At 35.8% G+C, this 20,206-nt stretch overlaps 2 protein-coding genes across 3 annotated transcripts in view; both read right to left on the reverse strand.

The window, feature by feature from the left end:
* Window positions 1-322: 322 nt before the first annotated feature.
* On the reverse strand, window positions 323-7,416 carry LOC149078509 (uncharacterized). Its single transcript, XM_089240492.1, has 2 exons — window positions 7,255-7,416; window positions 323-974 (listed from the first exon to the last, which is right to left on the reverse strand). Exons 1-2 carry the CDS (start codon window positions 7,397-7,399, stop codon window positions 490-492), a joined length of 630 nt encoding a protein of 209 aa, XP_089096618.1. The 5' UTR covers window positions 7,400-7,416; the 3' UTR covers window positions 323-489.
* An 8,878-nt stretch (window positions 7,417-16,294) lies between these two features.
* The window catches only part of LOC149078510 (disintegrin and metalloproteinase domain-containing protein 11-like), a 194,109-nt gene continuing 190,197 nt past the window's right edge, over window positions 16,295-20,206 (reverse strand). For both annotated transcript variants that reach the window (XM_089240620.1, XM_089240619.1), the window contains one exon: window positions 16,295-20,025. In XM_089240620.1, the coding sequence (XP_089096746.1) occupies window positions 18,870-20,025 (1,156 nt within the window). In that variant the 3' untranslated portion in view covers window positions 16,295-18,869. The remainder of the gene's footprint in view (window positions 20,026-20,206) is intronic.

Genomic DNA, 20,206 nt, shown 5'->3' on the forward strand with positions numbered 1-20,206 from the left:
TAAATATCTAAGAAATTTAAAAATAGAAACAATAATTCTAAATATTTTTAAAAATTAAAAAATATAAAATAATTTAAAAAAGTTTAAATAAGGAAAATTAAAAAAAAATCGACTTGAATATTTTTCCATATTTATACGTACGAGTATACAGTTCATTAATTGATAGAAAAAACAGCCAACGACACGAAAAAAACGAGATACTGCCAATTGCAGTGTAAACTAAAATGTATTTCACTCGAAAAAAACGTTAAAAATTACAAATTTAACAGATAGAATATCGTATATTTATAGTCATAATTATCACAATATATAATTCATTAATTCATAAAATATATATATATCATGTGATCTACGCCTAGAGATTACGAATTTCAAGTGAACTTCAATGAGGGAAACTGGACATTTTTATTAAAATGACTACAAGTAAAAAACTGTCCCGTAAAATACGGGTCACTATAGAGTGACCGTATGATTTCGACTGACTTTCGATCATCTCTTAAATTCTAGTTTCCTCTCGGCATTTTCAAAAGCCACGTTTAGTTTCTTGAGGAATTTGACAGCTTGTCGTTCCAAGTAGCGCCTCGCTTTAGCCTTTTCTTTCTCGAATTTAAGACCGTCCAATAGACCGAAATCGAAGTCGAAACCGTCGTGTAGCTGTTGTTGATTGTGATGATTCGGCGTTAGTTTCTCACGTCTCCGGATCCTCGGATCTTCGCTGATTTCTTCGTCCAGGTCCAACAGATGGCGCCTCCGTCTCCCGAACGCACTCGTGATGCTAGCCAGCGGTAGGAGTACAGCTGCTGCTGGGGCCATGAACGGCAGACTGACCATTGCGGCAAGTGCTAATGGTCCAAATACACCCATCATGGCACCGGTATCTAAACCCATGAAACCTTTATTGGCCATCGAATCCCCGTAGTTGAGTTTCAGACCGGTTTTTTGGATGGTTGGCAAGTTTATCACTGTTTTGACACCTGTGAGACAAAAAAAAAATTGGATTGGGTTAAAGTAAATTTACTTAGGATCAATAAAATCGAAATTTTAGTTGTTTGGTGAATAAATTTTGAATACTTGTTCCGGGTTTACAAGCGTTAGATTTCATGGTGCGACCGTAGTTCACGGATACAAACAAGCGCGGATCCAGAAGTAGGCGATAGGGGCGATTACCTCCCCCCGAAGAGCCGAATAATATGAATGAAATTTGCCTGTCCCGTAAAATACGAGGTGATCTAATGCACCTACATAGTAACTTGCTCCTCCAACACATCGCCATGGAGCAACACGACCTGTAGGTGGTGGTGGTCTTCTATAGGTTGTGTTTACTGGATTCGCCTGTCTCCGCACCATTCGCGCTGGAGATGTCTGTCTCCTTTTCCATCGCAGCTGATTATGTCCGTCTTCGCTTCATTCGCAGCTGAAGATGCCTGCCTCCACTCCATTCGTAGCTGAAGATGTTTGCCTTCGTTCTATTCGAATCTGAATATGTCTGCTCCGGCTTCATTCGCAGCTGAAGATGCTAGGCTTCGCTCAGTCACGGATCCGAGGAGGGGGGTGGGGACATAGGAACGATCCTAGGAGCCGAATAATATGAGAAAATTTGTATGTCCCAGTAAAAATACGGGACGATCCAATGAACTTACACGAGGCACTACATCCTTCCGACACATCGTCCTGAATCCATACCTCCTAGATCAGTGGTTCTCAACCTTTGAAAGCCAGCGGTAAAGTGAGAGTCCCGGTCATACTCACAACTAACGAGAAATTAAAGAGAAAAATGAAACGGCGAATCACTCACTGCCCAGTTTGACTAAGGTTAGGGGCCTGGTACTGGGCCGCGGCCCGGTGGGTGAGAAACACTGTCCTAGATAGCTTAGATAGCGTAGTATCTAGGAGGTATTGCTTGGAGGTATTGCGCGCTTAAATACAAATATGCAAAATTTTGAGAGTCAATATTATACGTCGACAAAATAATCTATAGCCAAAGTGGGGCCAAGAGTCTTCACAGTATCGCCAATCAATGGGAAGTAAAGGAATATATAAATTTAAAAATTCACAAACACCACATACTACAGAAAAATCACGGAGCCAATCGGCATTAAATTAAGGCTTGAACAGCAGATATATTTGCAACCGCTGACGTTATAGAGAGATTACTTTCAATTGCAAAAGTTTTCGAATGACGCGCAAAAAAACTGCTAAAATTCTCAAATTTCTTTAAACAGTCGTACACAAAATATATATAATAAATCAATAAAGACATTTATAAAGAGTTTCATATAGTCTCCGCGTGCTGAAACTATCGCAATATAGATCCGATTCGAAGAAATTCAAACAGTCGATTATTTGCGAAGAAAATTCACATTTTCAAATGTAATATTTATCAAGATATTATAATGGTACAATATTACCATGTTTTCTGACAACTTATTACTGTTCCGTTAAGTTGCCGCTGTGGTGGTCGAGTGGTTATAGTAACGGACTCGCGATGCGAGGATCCGGGTTCGAACCCCACAGTGGTGGTCGGCTGAAGTTGGTTTTCTGTGGTTCCCAACTTCAAGGCGCGAATGCGAGCCAATCTCCCGTTAAAAAGTCTCGCCACAGAGAGCAACAGGCCTACAACGTTACAAATATTCAATCATTACACTTCACTCACAATTTGAAGTATAGATGGCAGCACTGAAATATCAGACACAACACTAGCTACACAATCAGACTGTTAGGTGCACTCACTTTGTTCCAGGCTCTGCCACGAAGCTGGGCTGGAAGAGATCTTGGCAACGGGATAAGTCCGGTGGCAGAGACCTTGGCGTTCATTCATTCATTGTTCCGTTAAGTTTTCATAAACTGAGAAGTTGAAATTTTCAGGGACTACACCAGGGGTCTTCAATCCCGTCACGACAGTGGTGGTCGGCTGAAGTTGGTTTTCTGTGGTTTCCAACTTCAAGGAGCGAATGCGAGCCTAGATCTCTCGCTTAAAAAGTCTCGCCACAGAGAGCAACAGACCTACAAACAGTACCAATAATAATTCCATCATAACACATCACCAGGGCCGTCTTGAGAGCATGATGGGCTCCCGGGCCAAGTGATTTTCTGAGGCCCTACCGGGCAAATTCTCGAAAATTTCAACCCAATTTCATTTTTGTCAGGCCCCTTTTCTCTTGAGGCCCGGGTGGGCCCATGCCTTAAGACTGCACTGCACATCACTCACTTCACTTCTAAAATATAAACGGCAGCACTGAAAAATCAAACACAACACTACATACGCACTCAGACTGTTAGGCTAAGCGCAAATTGAGTCGCGTGCAGCGTTCGCGGGTGGGCGGGACCTGAGTGCGATGACGCCAACACGCCCCACGCGTAGCGAGGGGATGCGCATATTGGAACGCGTTCCCAGTGCACGAGCGTTTTAGAAAGGAAACAATTTCGGGAGACTGGAACCTTGTCATTTGGGAGGCTCCCGGAGCCTGGATTATTGGTAATTAAAGTTGACATTAATGAAGACAACATTAATTAGAAAGAAAATACGGAAAAATGCGCTGAAAAATATACATTAAAATACCGTATATAAAAACGTGAACACAAAGAAATAATAAAAAATTAGGATTGATGACAATTCAAAATTAGAGAATAATTAAAAAACTATTGAAAATTCAGACGTTTCTGATGAATTTTTCCTTAAAAAAAACTAAAGGTACATAAATTAATGAAAACTTTACATTAATTAATCGAAATTGAAAATGGATAAAAATTAAGGTAAATTTAGGAGGAAAAGAAAATTAAGGGTTTATGAAAATTAATGAAAATATATGAAATTTAAGAAAATTGAAAATTTAGAATGAATCATTCAATAAACTTAATTAAAGGTTATTATATAATTAACAGAAATTGGATTAATGAATATTCCGAAATTAATGGAATTTTTCCGAAATTAATTTTCATAATGAATGAAAATTTGGAACTTATGAAAAGTTAAAACTAATGAAAGGATATGATCACAATTTAAAATTAATAAATAATTCCAAAACTGCTGGGAATTCATATTTAATGGAAAAATAGATTAGTGAAACACCAGAATTAGTGAAATTAATAATTAAATTTCAAATTTAATGAAAAATTATTCCTCTATCGATAAAATATAATTAATGAATATTCGAAATTAAAGCCGAATTCAGAAATTTAATGGAAAATATTTCGTAGGCTATTAAAAAACAAAAGTAGATTTTTTTCTCTGAAAATTAATAAAAATTATGGATGCATAAAAATTAATAAAAATTCAGAATTAATGACAATTTTTTAAATTTGGAATCAAAAAATTAGTGAAAATCCCGAAATAAATGAATCCCATAATGAATTCCGAAATTAATGAATTCTGAAATTAATGAATCCCATAATGAATTCTGAAATTAATGAATCCCAAAATGAATTCCGAAAAATAACTCCATAATGAATTAAAATTTAGAGCTAATGAAAAGTCAAAACCTTGGAAAGAACAATAATATCTAATAAAAACTCAGAAAGAAAGAAAATAACTCAGGAATTATTTAAAGACATAATTGATTATATATGTAACTAGCGTTGATATTAAACAACATTTTTCATAAGAGAATACGAATTCTATCAAAATGACGATTTCATTTTTAAAAAACCCCTACCGAATACGAAGAATCGTGCGTGCGGGGCACGAAAATCTGCGGCTCAACAGCAGCGCCAACGAGTGCGCGCGTACACGCGCTTAGCGTAGTGTCACCTCGTGTCTCAATTTGCGCTGTCTTTCTGATTTCCGTTGGCCGCAAAACAGAGTGCTGCCCTGCTTCGTGTCGCGAACGCTGCACGCGGCTCAATTTGCGCTTCACCTTAGGTACACACACACAGTTACGCTTCCGGCACAACTCACTAGGTAGTGAATCGCCCATAGCAGATGTGGGGATAGATCTGAGTAGGGCTCGGTTTGAAAGAAAGAAAGGGGTCTTGAATCGATGACCCGTAGGCCAAATGTGGCCCTCTAAACTTTTTCACGTGGCCCGCTGACCATTTTAAAAAATATGTACTTCACATAGAAAAACGATTAAATTCCAAAAAAAAAAGTCGTTAAAGAGCCTGTGGAGTCTTTACTACTGTAGTATAGTATAGAACCGAGCACGCACAGGCTCTGTCGCTTTTGCGATATAAGCTCATTGATCGTGAGATCGTGGGCGTGCCGGAAAAAAAAACTCAAGCCGGCCGGGAACAACATTCCGCCAGCCAAGCAGTACAACCACACCCCCACACCCAAACCCCCAATCCCAGGTCACATCACCGCTCGACAAGCCAGGACAGCACCGCGGGCGCAATTCCCCCCTCAGCCCCGCCGACGCGGCCCACAAACTTTACTACTGTATTAAGTACTGTGAGATAATTACTGTCCAGATGCAATAGTAATGCTGTGCATTTGATACATTAAAAGGGCCGCGAATTCAAGGAACCCGGAGCCAAAACAGTTTTTGGAACCTATGATTTCATATTATTTCGAGAGGCAATGTTCGGCATCCAAAAGGTACACATAATTACAGAATTTACGGAAATTGTAGGGAACACCTAAATGAAAGAAATGCACAACTATTAATATATCCTGAAAATAATAATTTTAGGATTATTGAAAAAATAATAATTTTAGAATTGACGAGAACTGATAATGAAAAAAAAATAGCTACAGAACACTACTGAAGGAAATAATTTTAGAATTATTGATAGTAATTTCAGAATTGTGTTAGCAGCCATTTTTTCAGAGAATTGTTCAGAATAATATTTATTTATTTATTTTTCGTGAAAAGGGCACGGTAGCCCCAGGCCGATAAAATACTCGCCAAAAGTACCAAAGGAAGTTTAGAGGTGTCGCGAATTCGATACTTGCCCTCAAAGCAGGGCTGTAACTAGAGGGGGGCAAGGGGTCAACTGCCCCGGGCGGAAAAATTTAGGGGGAGGCGGCAATTTTTTATAGGTAGGAACAAAGAACACCGTTATAAAGTTATCGAATTTTAAAGTTGTGGGGCGAAAAAATTATGTTTGTCCCGGGCGTCTTAGTGCTTAGTTGAGTTAGGAAAAATCATTGTTGTGACCGGTTTTATTGGTCAGAATAGTGGTGCCATCTATTGTGGAAATTGGGAAAAAGTGACGTTACTAAGGATGCGCGTGCAGGCGTCTTCCTTTTTTCAGTTATCGAATCTAGTAAGCCTAGTGCAACACAACTCATTGCTACCTTTCGGAATCCGGTAACCCTACGTTCAAAGCCGTAAAAAATAGTGATAGCAGTTCTGGTTTGATTGTAAAAGTATCCTAGTTTTAAGTATACTGGCGCCATCGGTTGTGAATAGGGGTTAATAAGCAGTGCCGTGACTGGGGTGGGTGGAGCATGCGCGGGTCTCGTGTCCCGGGTGCTGGACCCAAGGGGGCACAAATTTCATTCTGAAACCTCTCCTTTAACACTACAAGGGGGCGTCAAAATGCTCGCTTGCCCCGGTTGACCAAGCATCTAGTTGCGGCCCAGTTAATAAGTAGTTACTGTGGAGGCCCAACCGCGTGTTTTCATTTTGGAGCTTCCAAATCCGGTAACCTTGCAAAAAACCAGCATTTACGGGAAATAATAGTTGGAAATTGAGATTGTCCTGATTCATTGGCTATGAAACAACCGTTGATCGGATTCATTACTGCCATCTATTAACTGAAAGAAGAATTCGAAACTGAAAGAACAACATTCCGCTAACAGATGGCAGCACATTGTCATAATGTGATAAATTGCTTTATAAAAATGCGTGATTAACTACATCTCAGTTAATTATCAAAAGGAAATATTTCCACTCTCTTTTCGAATTCTAGGCAATGTTTGACAGGCACCACTTTGCCCGGGAGCCCTTTTTACGATTAAGGCAGCTCTACTTCTATGGAATAGATTGCAAATGCAGTAGACTCGCTAACCTATCAGACCAGACAAGACCCGGGCTCTGTCCCTTCCAAGATATTAGCCCTTTGCCCGTGTGTGTTGACCCGGATGTGCCGGATTATCGAAATCACCGGATAACTGGAAGTCACTTGAAAAAAAAAACCCATTTAAATAACAGAAACTTCTGCGCACAGACATACAGAGAGTGACATGTTTTCCTCTTCTATGCTCAAAAGTAAACCCGCCTAAAAATTACTGGATGGAACCGGATTATCGAGTCGAAAGATCTACCTTATCTAAATTAGCCTATAAATAGCAATTACGATGTACAAAATTACCTGGATCTTTGGTCGTCTTAGTCGTGTTGATATGCAAATGTGAGACGATCGGTTTTGTTTGCAGGGCGATCGATACGTCGACGATCGTTAAAAAGATGAAGACGAATGCGATCTTCTCGAAGAATTCCATTGCTATGTGCGACATTCCATTCAAGGCATATGCGTTCCTATAAAAATGAAACAACATCTTGATTCAGCAGAAAAACGTTTCTTCACTGAAAACGTTTGTAAAAAGGTTTCTCAAAATCTTATGTTAAAAAGAGGAGCCTCCCATTTTAATTTCGCAGTGCCTATATATGTACATTAAAAGTCCGTTATAACGACAGCTGTCAATCGCGGGGAAAATTGTCGGTATAACGGACTCGTTAGAAACTAATTTCCATTTTTTGTTTTACCATTTTATAAAATTATAAAAAATTGCTACTTTATCTGCATTACAACGTCTTTCATAACACTCCCACTCAGAACGTTTTTCAGCTTAGTAAGACTTATTTTCCTGGTCTCAACTCTTAATTCTTATTACTATTTCCTTTCTAAAGCGTTCTCCCGCTTAGAACGCTTTTCCATGACGGCTTTTCGAAAAACGGACTCCTGTATATTTTTTGCATAGAATTTTGTACTATCAAAGCGATACAGTTGACCAACTGAACAATTAAAAGTCTCAATCATTACATCACTGCTCACGTCCACGGTGTATGGACTCGTCAGCATTTTCCCGCTAATCGGAGAGTTTTTTTTAAGCACAATTTGTTCGGTCATTTTCGGAAAAGACTAAACTGCGAATTCTGTTCCCGTGGTTTATAAGTCACTGGAAGAGACAAAAGTCGAATAAAATCATCACGTACCCCATGTGTATAGTGGAGAAACCCAAAAACAGGAAGAAGAGGTTAAAACAATTCGACTTCTCTGTGTACATTCTTTGTTCGCAGTACCTCAGAGTAATTTTTACAAGGAGCATTTGCCATGATAAGAGTCACCATTCATGAAGAGAGAGAAGGAAAAACTAGAGCATATCTTTTTAAGAACTATTTTGACGTTATATCAAATGCTTCTTAATTTTTAACTCGCTATAACAGAATATTTTTAATATCTTTAACTTTTAGCTGTTTGACAATCACTTGCCGACCACTCGTTATAGCGAGATTCTCGTTCTAAGCCGTGCTCGTTATAACGGACTTTTACTGTATATGGTACACACAAAAATTTAAAAAATATACACATTTTTCAAAACGATTTCAGTGAATAAATAATTATAAATACATTCAGTTCACAATTGTGGAATAAATTCGGGGAGAAAGAAATAATTTTAGACTAAATTTTCAGGGAAATAATCTCAATTCCGTGTTTAATGTTTAACTATTCAACCACTAATGTACTTTTCTACTCAAAACTGTTCAAATTTATTTTTTTTAAAGAATTGAACTCAAATATGTGCACTCCACGCCGCTTAATGCGATCACATAGAGACTCGGATTTCTGATAATAATAACCAAATCATAACTATATGACAAAAAGTTCCGTTTGCACGAAAAAGAATTTTGAATCTGCTCAACTGAAAGTGATCAAGAAATGAACGGAAAAGGCTTCTTTTGCCTTCAACTATAGGAAGGTCATTGCAAAAGCAGCTCGACACGTAGGCCTACATGGGTTACAGCAAATTCCAGGGACCGATTACGACATCAAGTACGGATATATTTATCAACAAGGTGGGGAGTGAAAGATTCTAGCTTCCTACAGCCTTGCAGCATGATAACGATAACTCACATGGGGAAAAATACGTTTGGTTAAACATTAGCTTCAGAATGCGCAAAAAAAAAGCCTTTCAACGGAAAAAAAAATTAATAACGTTATTCAAAATCTTGTTCAGTATGAACGAATTTTCTCCCATCTTATGATACTGGTCTAATCCGTTATTTGCAAGAGTGATAACAATATCCGAATGATAACACTATCCGCCACACTAATCAACGGCGTCGACTGAGTACGTAAATCAGTGTACTTACCAAAGAGCAGAAATCCGAACATGCAAAGTTGAAATTTCAATCGATTGAACATGAAATACCGGCCAGAGTCTACCTCATATATCCATCACATAAAACTCCAGTTGGTTTTTAGACCACTCTCTTATATAAGACACGGTAATTCTTGTTCAAATCCTTCGGTCCATGTCTTTGGTCAGTGGCTCGGAATGAAGGTCAAGACCAAACGAATCACAAGTTAATTGAAAATTACAAAAATATAAAGTCTATATCTAAAAAAAAATACGAAATCATTGTCCGAGGACGGACCGATTCATCTTGATGATGTCCGCTTGTTTTTGTTCTCATACCCATGAATGACATGTCCGTTTATTTCGGAAGAATAATTTAGAAGTCCCTCCCTCTATTGTATTTCAGCTCCGTTTACTTAGGTAATTTGTGACTTTTCTATATAGTCAGTGTCCGAGTAGATGATTACGACGATTCCATTCGGAAACGAAGCCACGGGACCATGCAGTAGGACACCGAGACATGGTCCGAATAAAACGAAGAAAAGATTTAGTCTCTTTCCGGCTAGCTGGTCAATCACATTAAACTAATATGGGTACCTAGTTCCGCTCTGAAGCGTTAAATATTTAATATGCGAACAATGTATGGCATCATGTGGAAAATTACAGAATTTTCTGGTCATTTATGGGAATTTTTTTTAAACCACATCATAAAAATCCATCTCGTTTATGAGAGTAATAAGTAGAGCCCAGATTATATGCACTAAAAAGTGATGAAATATGCACTGAAAAAATTCAAAATATGCACTAAAAAGCTGAAAAATGCCGGGATATACTGTACTGCATATAAGTGAGAAACGAAAGAAAGAAGCAATGTTAAAGTTCAACGCTTAATCGAATAAAGTGGAACCTCGATATAAAGATATTCTGCTGGTCAAGAAAAGCCATCGTTGTAGAGGGATTACCTCTATATCGAGAGGCAACATTGTCTCATCAGGTGCCACCAAATTTATGCTGTTGGTGGCATCTTCTCTCATCTGTGTTGTATCATCAGAAAATGCGCTTTAAAGTATTATTTTGTTAGTCGCAAAAACTGTAATTACTTAATTGACTAATGAAATTCATTCAAGTGCATTGCCCCTGTAAAGAAGTTTACCGTAATGCAACTTTCGTGTGTGCTACAGAAAAAGTGGCAATAATAGCAGTTTTATCGACATTTTCGCTGATCATGTGGTGCAAAACCCCAACGTTATTAGACGCTCTTGGGAACAAGTGACGAAGTTAGAATTAGATTTAACAACATGAAACAAGACAATTATGAGCGAAATCTAAAAAAAATATTGTTTTAATGGTTTTCAAAATCTTTTTAAAAATATCGTTATAGAGGGATTTATCGTAGTAGAGGATAACTTTGTATCGAGAGGTGTTTAATATAGACAATTCTAACAAGATTTGAAAAAAAATATATTGTTGTAAATGGGATTTACCGCTACATCGAGTATCGTTATAGCGAGATACTGTACTACGGTTCAAACGAAAACTACAGGGTGGGCAAAAAGTCCGTGGAAACTTTAAAAATCAATGAAAACCGGAAAAATAACCGAAATAAGAAACGGTTTGTAGGGTTAGCATCGCTAGGTTACGGGAATTTTCTTGACATGGAAAAAATGAAAAAAAAACAGCCGATAGGTGGCGCTTGTAAGAGTGACCTCGTTGGAAATATGCAAATGAGATGGTCATAAGAACTTGCTTTCCTAATCCACAATCGGTTCACCGTTGTAAACCGTGTATGTGGACCTGCTGCACTGTGCCGTTGCTGGATTTGTAATGCCTGCAATGTGTTATTCCCTGTGGTGGTGTTCATGTGGAACACATACTGCTGTAATAAACAATTTGGAGGCATTCTGTTCATCATTTGCGTTTCTTTTCTTTGACGTGTGTGCACGCCAGTGCCCCCTATCGGCTGTTCCCCCCCCCCCCGTCTTAAAAAAATTCCCTTGCCCTAGCGATGCTAACCCTGCAAACCAGTTTTTTATTTTGGCTATATTTTTGGTTTTTATAAATTTTTAAAGTTCCTACACAGACTTTTTGCCCACCCTGTATACATGGCTGATCTTTATTTTGAATATGCTGTATGTATAATCTTAATTTTTTATACTTGGATCTTCTCCATACTTGGAATGGAAAAATCAGTAAATGATTAAACGTTTTCTGTATTTAATTATGAAAATATTGAATGCTGCTTCATATCTTCATCCTGAAACTTGTCGAATATATCACACACAGAACAATCTAAAATCAAAACATGTTTTTTTTATTGTTCAGTAATCGTACAAATTCTTTGATGAACACAAACGATGGCTCTTTGTTGTTTTTTTAATTTTCTTTTTTTTTTACTGAGACAAACATACATACGTACATACATACAATATGGACAAGAGATAACTCACTGATGCAGTTACGATAAATCGATTCACAGATGAATGAATTAATCATTTTTTTCTATAGCAATTGTTCATAATACCCACAATCTTATTACAGACTGGGATGAAGTTGGTGTTTACTGCTTGAATCTTTTCCAGTGCCATTCATTCTACTTATATATAAACTAATTAACTCATATTCCATTGAAGAGAACTGTAACATTAAAATAAATCACAACCTAAATGAGTTTAAATTCAAACATTTAACCAGAAATATTCTGATACTTAAGTGTGAATTTAATTTGGTATTAAAACACAACTATATTAATAAGAACAACTAACTATAAGATGTTGAATCATATCAATGTATGCTATATGAAAACTTTCAAATTTATCAGATTTTATCCGATATTATCACAATTTAAATCAAGGGTTTCTTACAACGAGATCAAATTTAGTTCCATTAAAATATTGATTGAACACAAGAAAATCTGTTAATATCATGTTGACAAATCCCTCATTTCCTGCTTATCGAAGAAGTTAGCACATTACCGTCCCCCCTTAACACCTGAATCACTTGGACAAGAAGAATAAGAAAAAATAAAGCTGCATATTTCTTAGTGCTCCTTGCGTTTTTGGGCTATAAATATCATCGACATCTTGTTGCTTGATAACAACCCATTAATGAAACTAAATATTGTACTCCTAACAAACCTCTTTTCTCGGCAGGAAATGAGGGAAAATTTTTAATTTGGTGATATTTTGATATCTCTTCGGAGGGTTCTTCAGATAACCTATTTGTTTTTAGACTTGAAATCTATTAACCTATGTTTAAATCAAACTGCATGTGAAATACCAAAAAACCATCATTTCTATAATTTCAATAATTTAATACAGACGTTTAAATACAAACATTTAACTGAAAGGGGATTCAGATTTGATTATTTTCTCATGAAAAATTAATTTTGATGTGAAATTCAACTAAGAATTCTCACATTTGCATTAACCTTACCACAAAACATCACTGATATGGATCAATCCTATTGTATTCAGTATATCTTTTCAAGAAAAACTAAAAGATTGATCAATATGAATTATATATATCATCACATATCATGAATACATATGATTTCTTAATAAAAACAAGAGGTAATATTACGTAAAAAAATGAAATTTCGAGCAAATGGTCTTTTCTGTTCATAAGAAATATGTGACGTTCATAATTGCAAGTACATACACACTCATGTTTCAGCGTGAGACATGCTGATGAAACATGATTAGGAAAAACAGAAAAATATGTTGTCGATTCATTACAAAACACCAACTTCAGAGTAACTGCATCAGCTTCAACGAATAACTATGCTACTACCCTGCTTGCAGATGAGAAAAAAAAACAACAAAAAAGGTAAAAATAAAACTGTTTCGACTAGTATTAGAATTTGAGAAAAAAAATTGTACGTAACTATTTCTTAGGTTTTATAAAAAGCTTAATAATTTCCTCGATGACTTCACATATACAACAAACATAAAAGAGAAAATCTACCAGCTGAGCATGAACGCGAAAATATTCAAATATAAACTTTATATAAATATGTACATTCATAAATATATGGCATGAGGTTTCTTAATTATTATAATTTTATACATTATAGGGATGATAACCATCACATGTTTTGTTGTTCCTTGGAAATATGCTCAGCAATAATGTGACTTCACACAGAAAAGAAATGATACAATAATAACATGACGTATAACAATTCATAATCTCGATTTATGATACCTTCAAAAAAAAAAAAAAAAAAAAGGGTTTTCAGCATTGCTTTCTTTATTCTTCTCTGCATAGCTAACGCAATTTAGTACAGAAATGTATTATTTAAGTTCCGTTACATACAAAACAGCAGGGGCGTAGCCAGAAATTTCATAGGGGGGGGGGAAACCAAAGTGGTGAACAATAGATTATAGCTTTGGCCATCTTTTTTCCTTTTTTTCCGTCATTTTCTCACATTTCGGGGGGGGGGGGGGGGGGAAGACCAGACCCCCAAGTCTCCCTCTCGCTGCGCCCTTGCAAAACCAGGGTACTCAACCTATGAGAGCGCATGGGTCATTTAAGTGATTTGTCACCTAGTGTCCTCCACCCATGGGGGGCCCCCCTACAATTCATGATACACCTGTGTTTATTATATATTAAAGTTTGGAATCACAAGCTACATCAAACAGCTCCAAAACCACAGGTTGAGCATGTATGATTTGAAAAAGATGAGGGTTTATATGTCATTTGATACACAATTATAAACAAATGCATTAGTGAATTAAAACTATAAACAAAGGAAAACTGTTCACAAATGTATTGAAATTGACGTGTATCCTTTCTTCAATAATAGGAAAGGATCTCAAAAGTGCTCTCAATTCTAAGAGTAATCTATAAGCATGCTGGAAAGAATAAAGAAGCAATAAACACAAAGATATTTTTTCCATGTCATTTCTCACAAAACACATAACACTCTTTCATTAACAAAAGAAATATATTTCACACATTGATAATGAAATAAATAGCTGCCTTAGATATTTAGCACTTAAAAGAAACAAATATAGTAACACACAAAAACACAAATGACCATCAAAAAAACAATCAAGTACAAATATTCGAATGATTCCAAAGTGTAGGTCATATTATTATTATGAAAAAATAGAATGTGCATTATTTAAAAAATGTATATGTTTTTTTTTTCTTTGGTGTTGTTCGTTTTCGCTTCAGCAAAAAAAAAAAAGTTTTTTTCCCCCACCCTTTTTTTTTTTCGTATCCAAACTTCAAATAGAAGACATATTTTGCTCAAGCAACAAGAATTTTCTTTTTTTATAGCCCATTTACACACCAGCACTAAGAAAATTCCATAGTAAAAATGATCCAAGTGATTCAGGCATGATGAGAAGACAGCTAATTCACAAATTAATTCACTAATTTATTCAAATCTTCTCACTATTTTTTTAATGCACGCTAGACACACATACATACCCTTGATTGAAAGTCGTAGCCTAATATCTACAATTTTTTTTTTTTTTTTGTCTCTTTCGTCCATTCAATCAACCAGAATTTTTTTTACTGGCTGCTGCTTCTTCGAAAAATGTTTCCCCTCTCAAAGAGATGTACAATATTTATACACGGTATTTATGAAGGAGGCCAGTCACTCTGTGTGTAAAGCACTACAAACTGTATGTATATATATATATATATATGTATATGCAAGCAAAATTAACAGCTATGTATGTATATATATATATAATTTTATGATTCACAGAATGGAAACAATTTAAAAAACGTATCTACGAAATGCCATAGTGAATTGTCACGATGCATGATGTATAAGAAGTACAAAAGAGCTCATATATAGATAGTGGTTTTCAAAAAACGTGATTTGGTTCGTGGAACTTTGTTGTTGTTTTCTTTTTCATTTGTAAAGAAACATGTTCAGTGTGATATGCACATCAGCTAACATAATGTAATTGCAACATAAAAATTTGTAATAAATCAGAAATTAGCCAATTAATTAGTAGTAAAAACACAATTATCATTCTCGATAAAATTTAAGATTTCATAAAAAGATTTAAATTTTGAGAAAAATTTAAATTTGTTTCGAATTATAACTGACCAGAGACAGCAACTCTAGATCAAACAGAGTTAAAAAAATTTGAGTTGCATAAAATAATTATTTGAGTAATTCAATCTTCAAGACTTAAGTAAATCTTCAAGACTTCAAGACTTAAGTAAATCTTCAAGACTTCAAGACTTAAGTAAATCTTCAAGACTTCAAGACTTAAGTAAATCTTCAAGACTTCAAGACTTAAGTAAATCTTCAAGACTTCAAGACTTAAGTAAATCTTCAAGACTTCAAGACTTAAGTAAATCTTCAAGACTTCAAGACTTAAGTAAATCTTCAAGACTTCAAGACTTAAGTAAATCTTCAAGACTTAAGTAAATCTTCAAGACTTCAAGACTTAAGTAAATCTTCAAGACTTCAAGACTTAAGTAAATCTTCAAGACTTCAAGACTTAAGTAAATCTTCAAGACTTCAAGACTTAAGTAAATCTTCAAGACTTCAAGACTTAAGTAAATCTTCAAGACTTCAAGACTTAAGTAAATCTTCAAGACTTCAAGACTTAAGTAAATCTTCAAGACTTCAAGACTTAAGTAAATCTTCAAGACTTCAAGACTTAAGTAAATCTTCAAGACTTCAAGACTTAAGTAAATCTTCAAGACTTCAAGACTTAAGTAAATCTTCAAGACTTCAAGACTTAAGTAAATCTTCAAGACTTCAAGACTTAAGTAAATCTTCAAGACTTCAAGACTTAAGTAAATCTTCAAGACTTCAAGACTTAAGTAAATCTTCAAGACTTCAAGACTTAAGTAAATCTTCAAGACTTAAGTAAATCTTCAAGACTTCAAGACTTAAGTAAATCTTCAAGACTTCAAGACTTAAGTAAATCTTCAAGACTTAAGTAAATCTTCAAGACTTAAGTAAATCTTCAAGACTTAAGTAAATCTTCAAGACTTAAGTAAATCTTCAAGACTTAAGTAAATCTTCAAGACTTAAGTAAATCTTCAAGACTTAAGTAAATCTTCAAGACTTAAGTAAATCTTCAAGACTTAAGTAAATCTTCAAGACTTCAAGACTTAAAGATGTAAAAAGGGAGATTGTGTCATGCATTCAATTCATTCATTTTTCTTTGATCATTCAGTTTTTTGTATGACAGATTTCGGTCAATCATAATTGTAACCAATGAATACATACTGGCCAGTCTTTCCTTAAATTTGACTTCTGTTCAGAGCACTGGAGGAATGGATCCCAAAGTTAGTGATGGACGACACATTGGTCACCTCAACCAAAGACAAACTACTACTGCTTAACCATATATGCATCTCAGACACATTCCTTGGCAGAATTCATAATGAATTAGTACATGCCGGAATGTGCGTGTTCTGAGTGTATGTGTAGCCCCTAACATATTTGTGTTATCAGAGTTGCGCTTATTTCATGCTCTTGCTGGTGCAGTCACCTGCCTTCCATGTTTTGAAGTCAAATTGGTAAATGCTTGAATTTTCCTGTTACTTAAGTATCATGCTGAAGGTCTGTCTGCTCTATGTGGAGAGACTTTTTCAAATTGAAGACCAGCTCGCATTCTCACCTCAAAGTTGGAAAACTGCTGAAAACCAACTTCAGCCAACCAACACTGTGCGCCAATGAGATTCAAACTTGGATCCTCATGATGCCCACGCAACTGCACAGGACCACCAAAGGCACACAGCCTTCTCAATACTATTGTATCAGTTGGCAATGCAACTTTCTTAATTGCAAAGCAAGTATGATTCTATATCCCCCTTTTATTTATATTTTTATGGGCATCTTTTTCTCAGCCACCTCGTTGGGCATTTTGCCTGTTGTGGCGTTGTATTTATATTTGTATTAATAAAATTATGTTCCCAGCTCTGTCGCAAAGTTGGCTGGAAAAGAGATCTCTGCAACACACACCTTTTTCCTATCTATCTGATCTTTTATTTGTCAGATCTTAATTAATTTTGGAAGGAAAAAGATTTTGTGGATTAAATGTAATTATCATGTTTCAAGATTCTGAACATAATTTTACCTGAATATTTAATTATATGTCTTAAATTACATAAAATAATTAAAAGGTTGAGTGGGTGAACAAACATGGAAGAAAAGATATATCAGATGAGATCTAACAAAGAATTGAGGAGGGTTGACCATAAAGTATTTTTAAAATTGACATATTAATTTACACACAATCTGTGTAATTTGAACCTTTGGAGAAACAAATATTTTATAGACCTGAAGATGTTTTGAATAGGAAAACTCATAAGTAGGATATGATTAGCTGGTGCATATGCTGCCACTGAACACATTCGACTGAAATTATTTCAGAAAAATATGATGCGCAAATTTATTTTTTCAAAATGCATCCACTTATTTTAAAATCCGAAGGAAACCAGTGATATGTTTTAATGAATTCAGAACCAACTTTTCAAGTTCATTAAATGTAGAGAATTTGTGATGAGGATAAGCTTATGTGTATAGTATCCAATACAGAAATATAACAACCGCACAAGAATCAGTAAAAATAATAAATATAAATTCATGATGATTAGCTCCTTGATTTCTTATTTTGGTGCCATGAAAGAACTCTATTTTCAATATTGTGTGTGTGTATGCATGTGAATGGTGTAGATGTTGAAAACAGACTTACAGCATATATTGACTTCACAAATAAATAAAACTTCTATAAAATGAAGAAAAAAAAGTATATTTGTATACGTATAAAAAAGCAATTAATAAAAACTCATTACAGAAACATATATGAGGTAATCAGATTCTGTATAAATAAAATATGGCAATAAATAAATTAACAAACGAATATATTCCTATATAAATGTAATGAAACATCAAATAAGTTTCACTGAGATGAGTAAAAATTCATAACCTCAAGGCTTACGAAATAGGGTTGCCAATTTTCTTTCATTTTTTTTCTCAATCACAAATAAATAAAATTAAATTTAAGGAGGAAATAATACAAAGTGTTATTACTTGTATTTTGATTTCACAATAAATTATGTGAATGAAAGAGATGAAAGTCATGAGAAAAAACTTATTCAAAAACCTGGCATTATTTTGAAGGAACTATTTTTGATAGTTTGACACATACGTGCAATAGTAATGACTAAGATAATTAAATAACCAAAATCAAAGACTGATGTATGCTTTAATGGAGAGAATCAAACTTTTACATAAGATATGGAATAAGCATATTATCTTACAAGTTTCAAGCTAAAAATCTACAGCCCTTAATACAAGAAATCTATAAGCAATGTAAAAAAATTAAAGAAAAAAAATTTCCCATCTAACCGCATTTATTACTTCTTATATATATGTACACAGTAGAAAATGGCAACCCTATTTGCAGCATTTACATAACTGCCTCCTCAAGTGAGCAAATGTGAGGTATGGACCAAAGTCGACATCACACAAGGTGGTGCCTATTTATTATTTAAGTTAAAAACATGCCCTCGCTCAACTAGAATGAGCAGGGCCAACCACTGAATCAAGTCACTGCCTTTGTTGTTTCATTCCGCTCATCTTTATACAGTTCGCCCGATGACTAGATGTACAAAATTACACAGATAACAATGGAAAAATTTACACCTTGTATTCAGGAAATTTCTTTTTCCCCTTCCGTTTCACACCAGATGGAGGTTGAGAACCTGAAGTTGAAGAGCTAGAGGACAATGGCACGCTTGGCGCTGCAGGAGGCCGAGATACGGAAGGTGGAAAGTAACCCTTCTCATCATACAAGCTGTTATACACCTCATCAGATGGTGGGCTAGGAATATAGTCACATGTCTCTCTCTTTAGTGTTTTGTCATGTGGCAGTTTACTGTTCAAGTTCCTCTCAAAGGTGTAGCCCGGCTTGTAAGTTATGGGTAAAGCCTCCTCGCTCGCACTTCGAACCATCTGTGGACCAGTATATGACCCATCTTCACCTTCCTCTTCTGCGCTACCTTCTTCATCAAAGTCATCGTCTTCCTCTTCCCCATCTTGGGGCAACTGCCGTTGGTAATGCATTCCTGTACTAGGATCTCTAAGGCTCGCTTGTCTTTTCCTACCAAGGTAGTACTGCAGTTCTGATTCAATTTTGCCTTCCAGTGTGCCAACGCTTCCAACTCTGTCAACTCTGTAATGCCTGTCAGCTTCAGTCTCGCTCATACGTACATCTTCTGATCCCACAGGAGAAGCATGAGGGGGCTGATGTTCCAACTGACGTAAAAGGTCTTCGAGATTGCGTATTCTAATTGGTCCACAGGGTGGTACCATCTCTTCAGCTTCATCTCCACTAGTGATACCTATGTGCTCAGTGCTACCTTTTATTATGCCGATTCCAGCATATTCTGCAACACTGTCTGCAAATGTTTTCTTTGACACATCTTGTGGACTACCTTGTCCATCAAGAGGGCGATGGGAAGAAGCAGTATGAAGAGCTTCCAAGATTTCTTCATGATATCCATTGAGGCTCTTTAGAGTGCGTTCAACTTCAGTCAAAGCATCGTTGGTACGTTCAGCATTACTATCTGAATGGATTTCTTGGTTGTCAGACTGAGAGGTTTCATCACCCCACTTTTCTTTATCCGCACGAATTCCATGCTTCAGTATTCCTTTCTCAGGCACCTTGGACAGGTTGTTGGGAGAAAGTTCAATGAATGCAGAAGTTTCATCAAGCAGTTCCTCTCCATCAGAGCAAGACGTGTCCTTAAGTTGAAGAACTTGCTGTCTCTTTAATTCCTGAAGCTTGTCTTCCCTAGAAAAATAAAATATATGGTCCCTGATATACAAAAGTAAAGTAATTCACTGAAAAAATTCAGACTACAGTGAAACTTTGATACAATTATACTTACTCTACAAACCAAGAAAAATATATTGTGGTAGAGAGATTATCGTTACATCAAGTGGAAGCAGTTTGACACTAGACAGGTATTTCC

Source organism: Pholcus phalangioides, unplaced genomic scaffold, assembly GCF_987345545.1.
Source record: "Pholcus phalangioides strain wild (caught in Gottingen) unplaced genomic scaffold, Ppha-v1.0 ptg000013l_1, whole genome shotgun sequence".
Classification (NCBI taxonomy): Eukaryota; Metazoa; Arthropoda; class Arachnida; order Araneae; family Pholcidae; genus Pholcus; species Pholcus phalangioides.

Bases quoted from the DNA above. Each gene is read 5' to 3' on its own strand.
- LOC149078509 (XM_089240492.1), bottom strand. From the start codon at position 7,399: ATGTCGCACATAGCAATGGAATTCTTCGAGAAGATCGCATTCGTCTTC. The intron at 975-7,254 runs GTAATTTTGTAC...TTTGTCTCACAG, and splicing joins TAAGACGACCAAAGATCCAG to GTGTCAAAACAGTGATAAAC.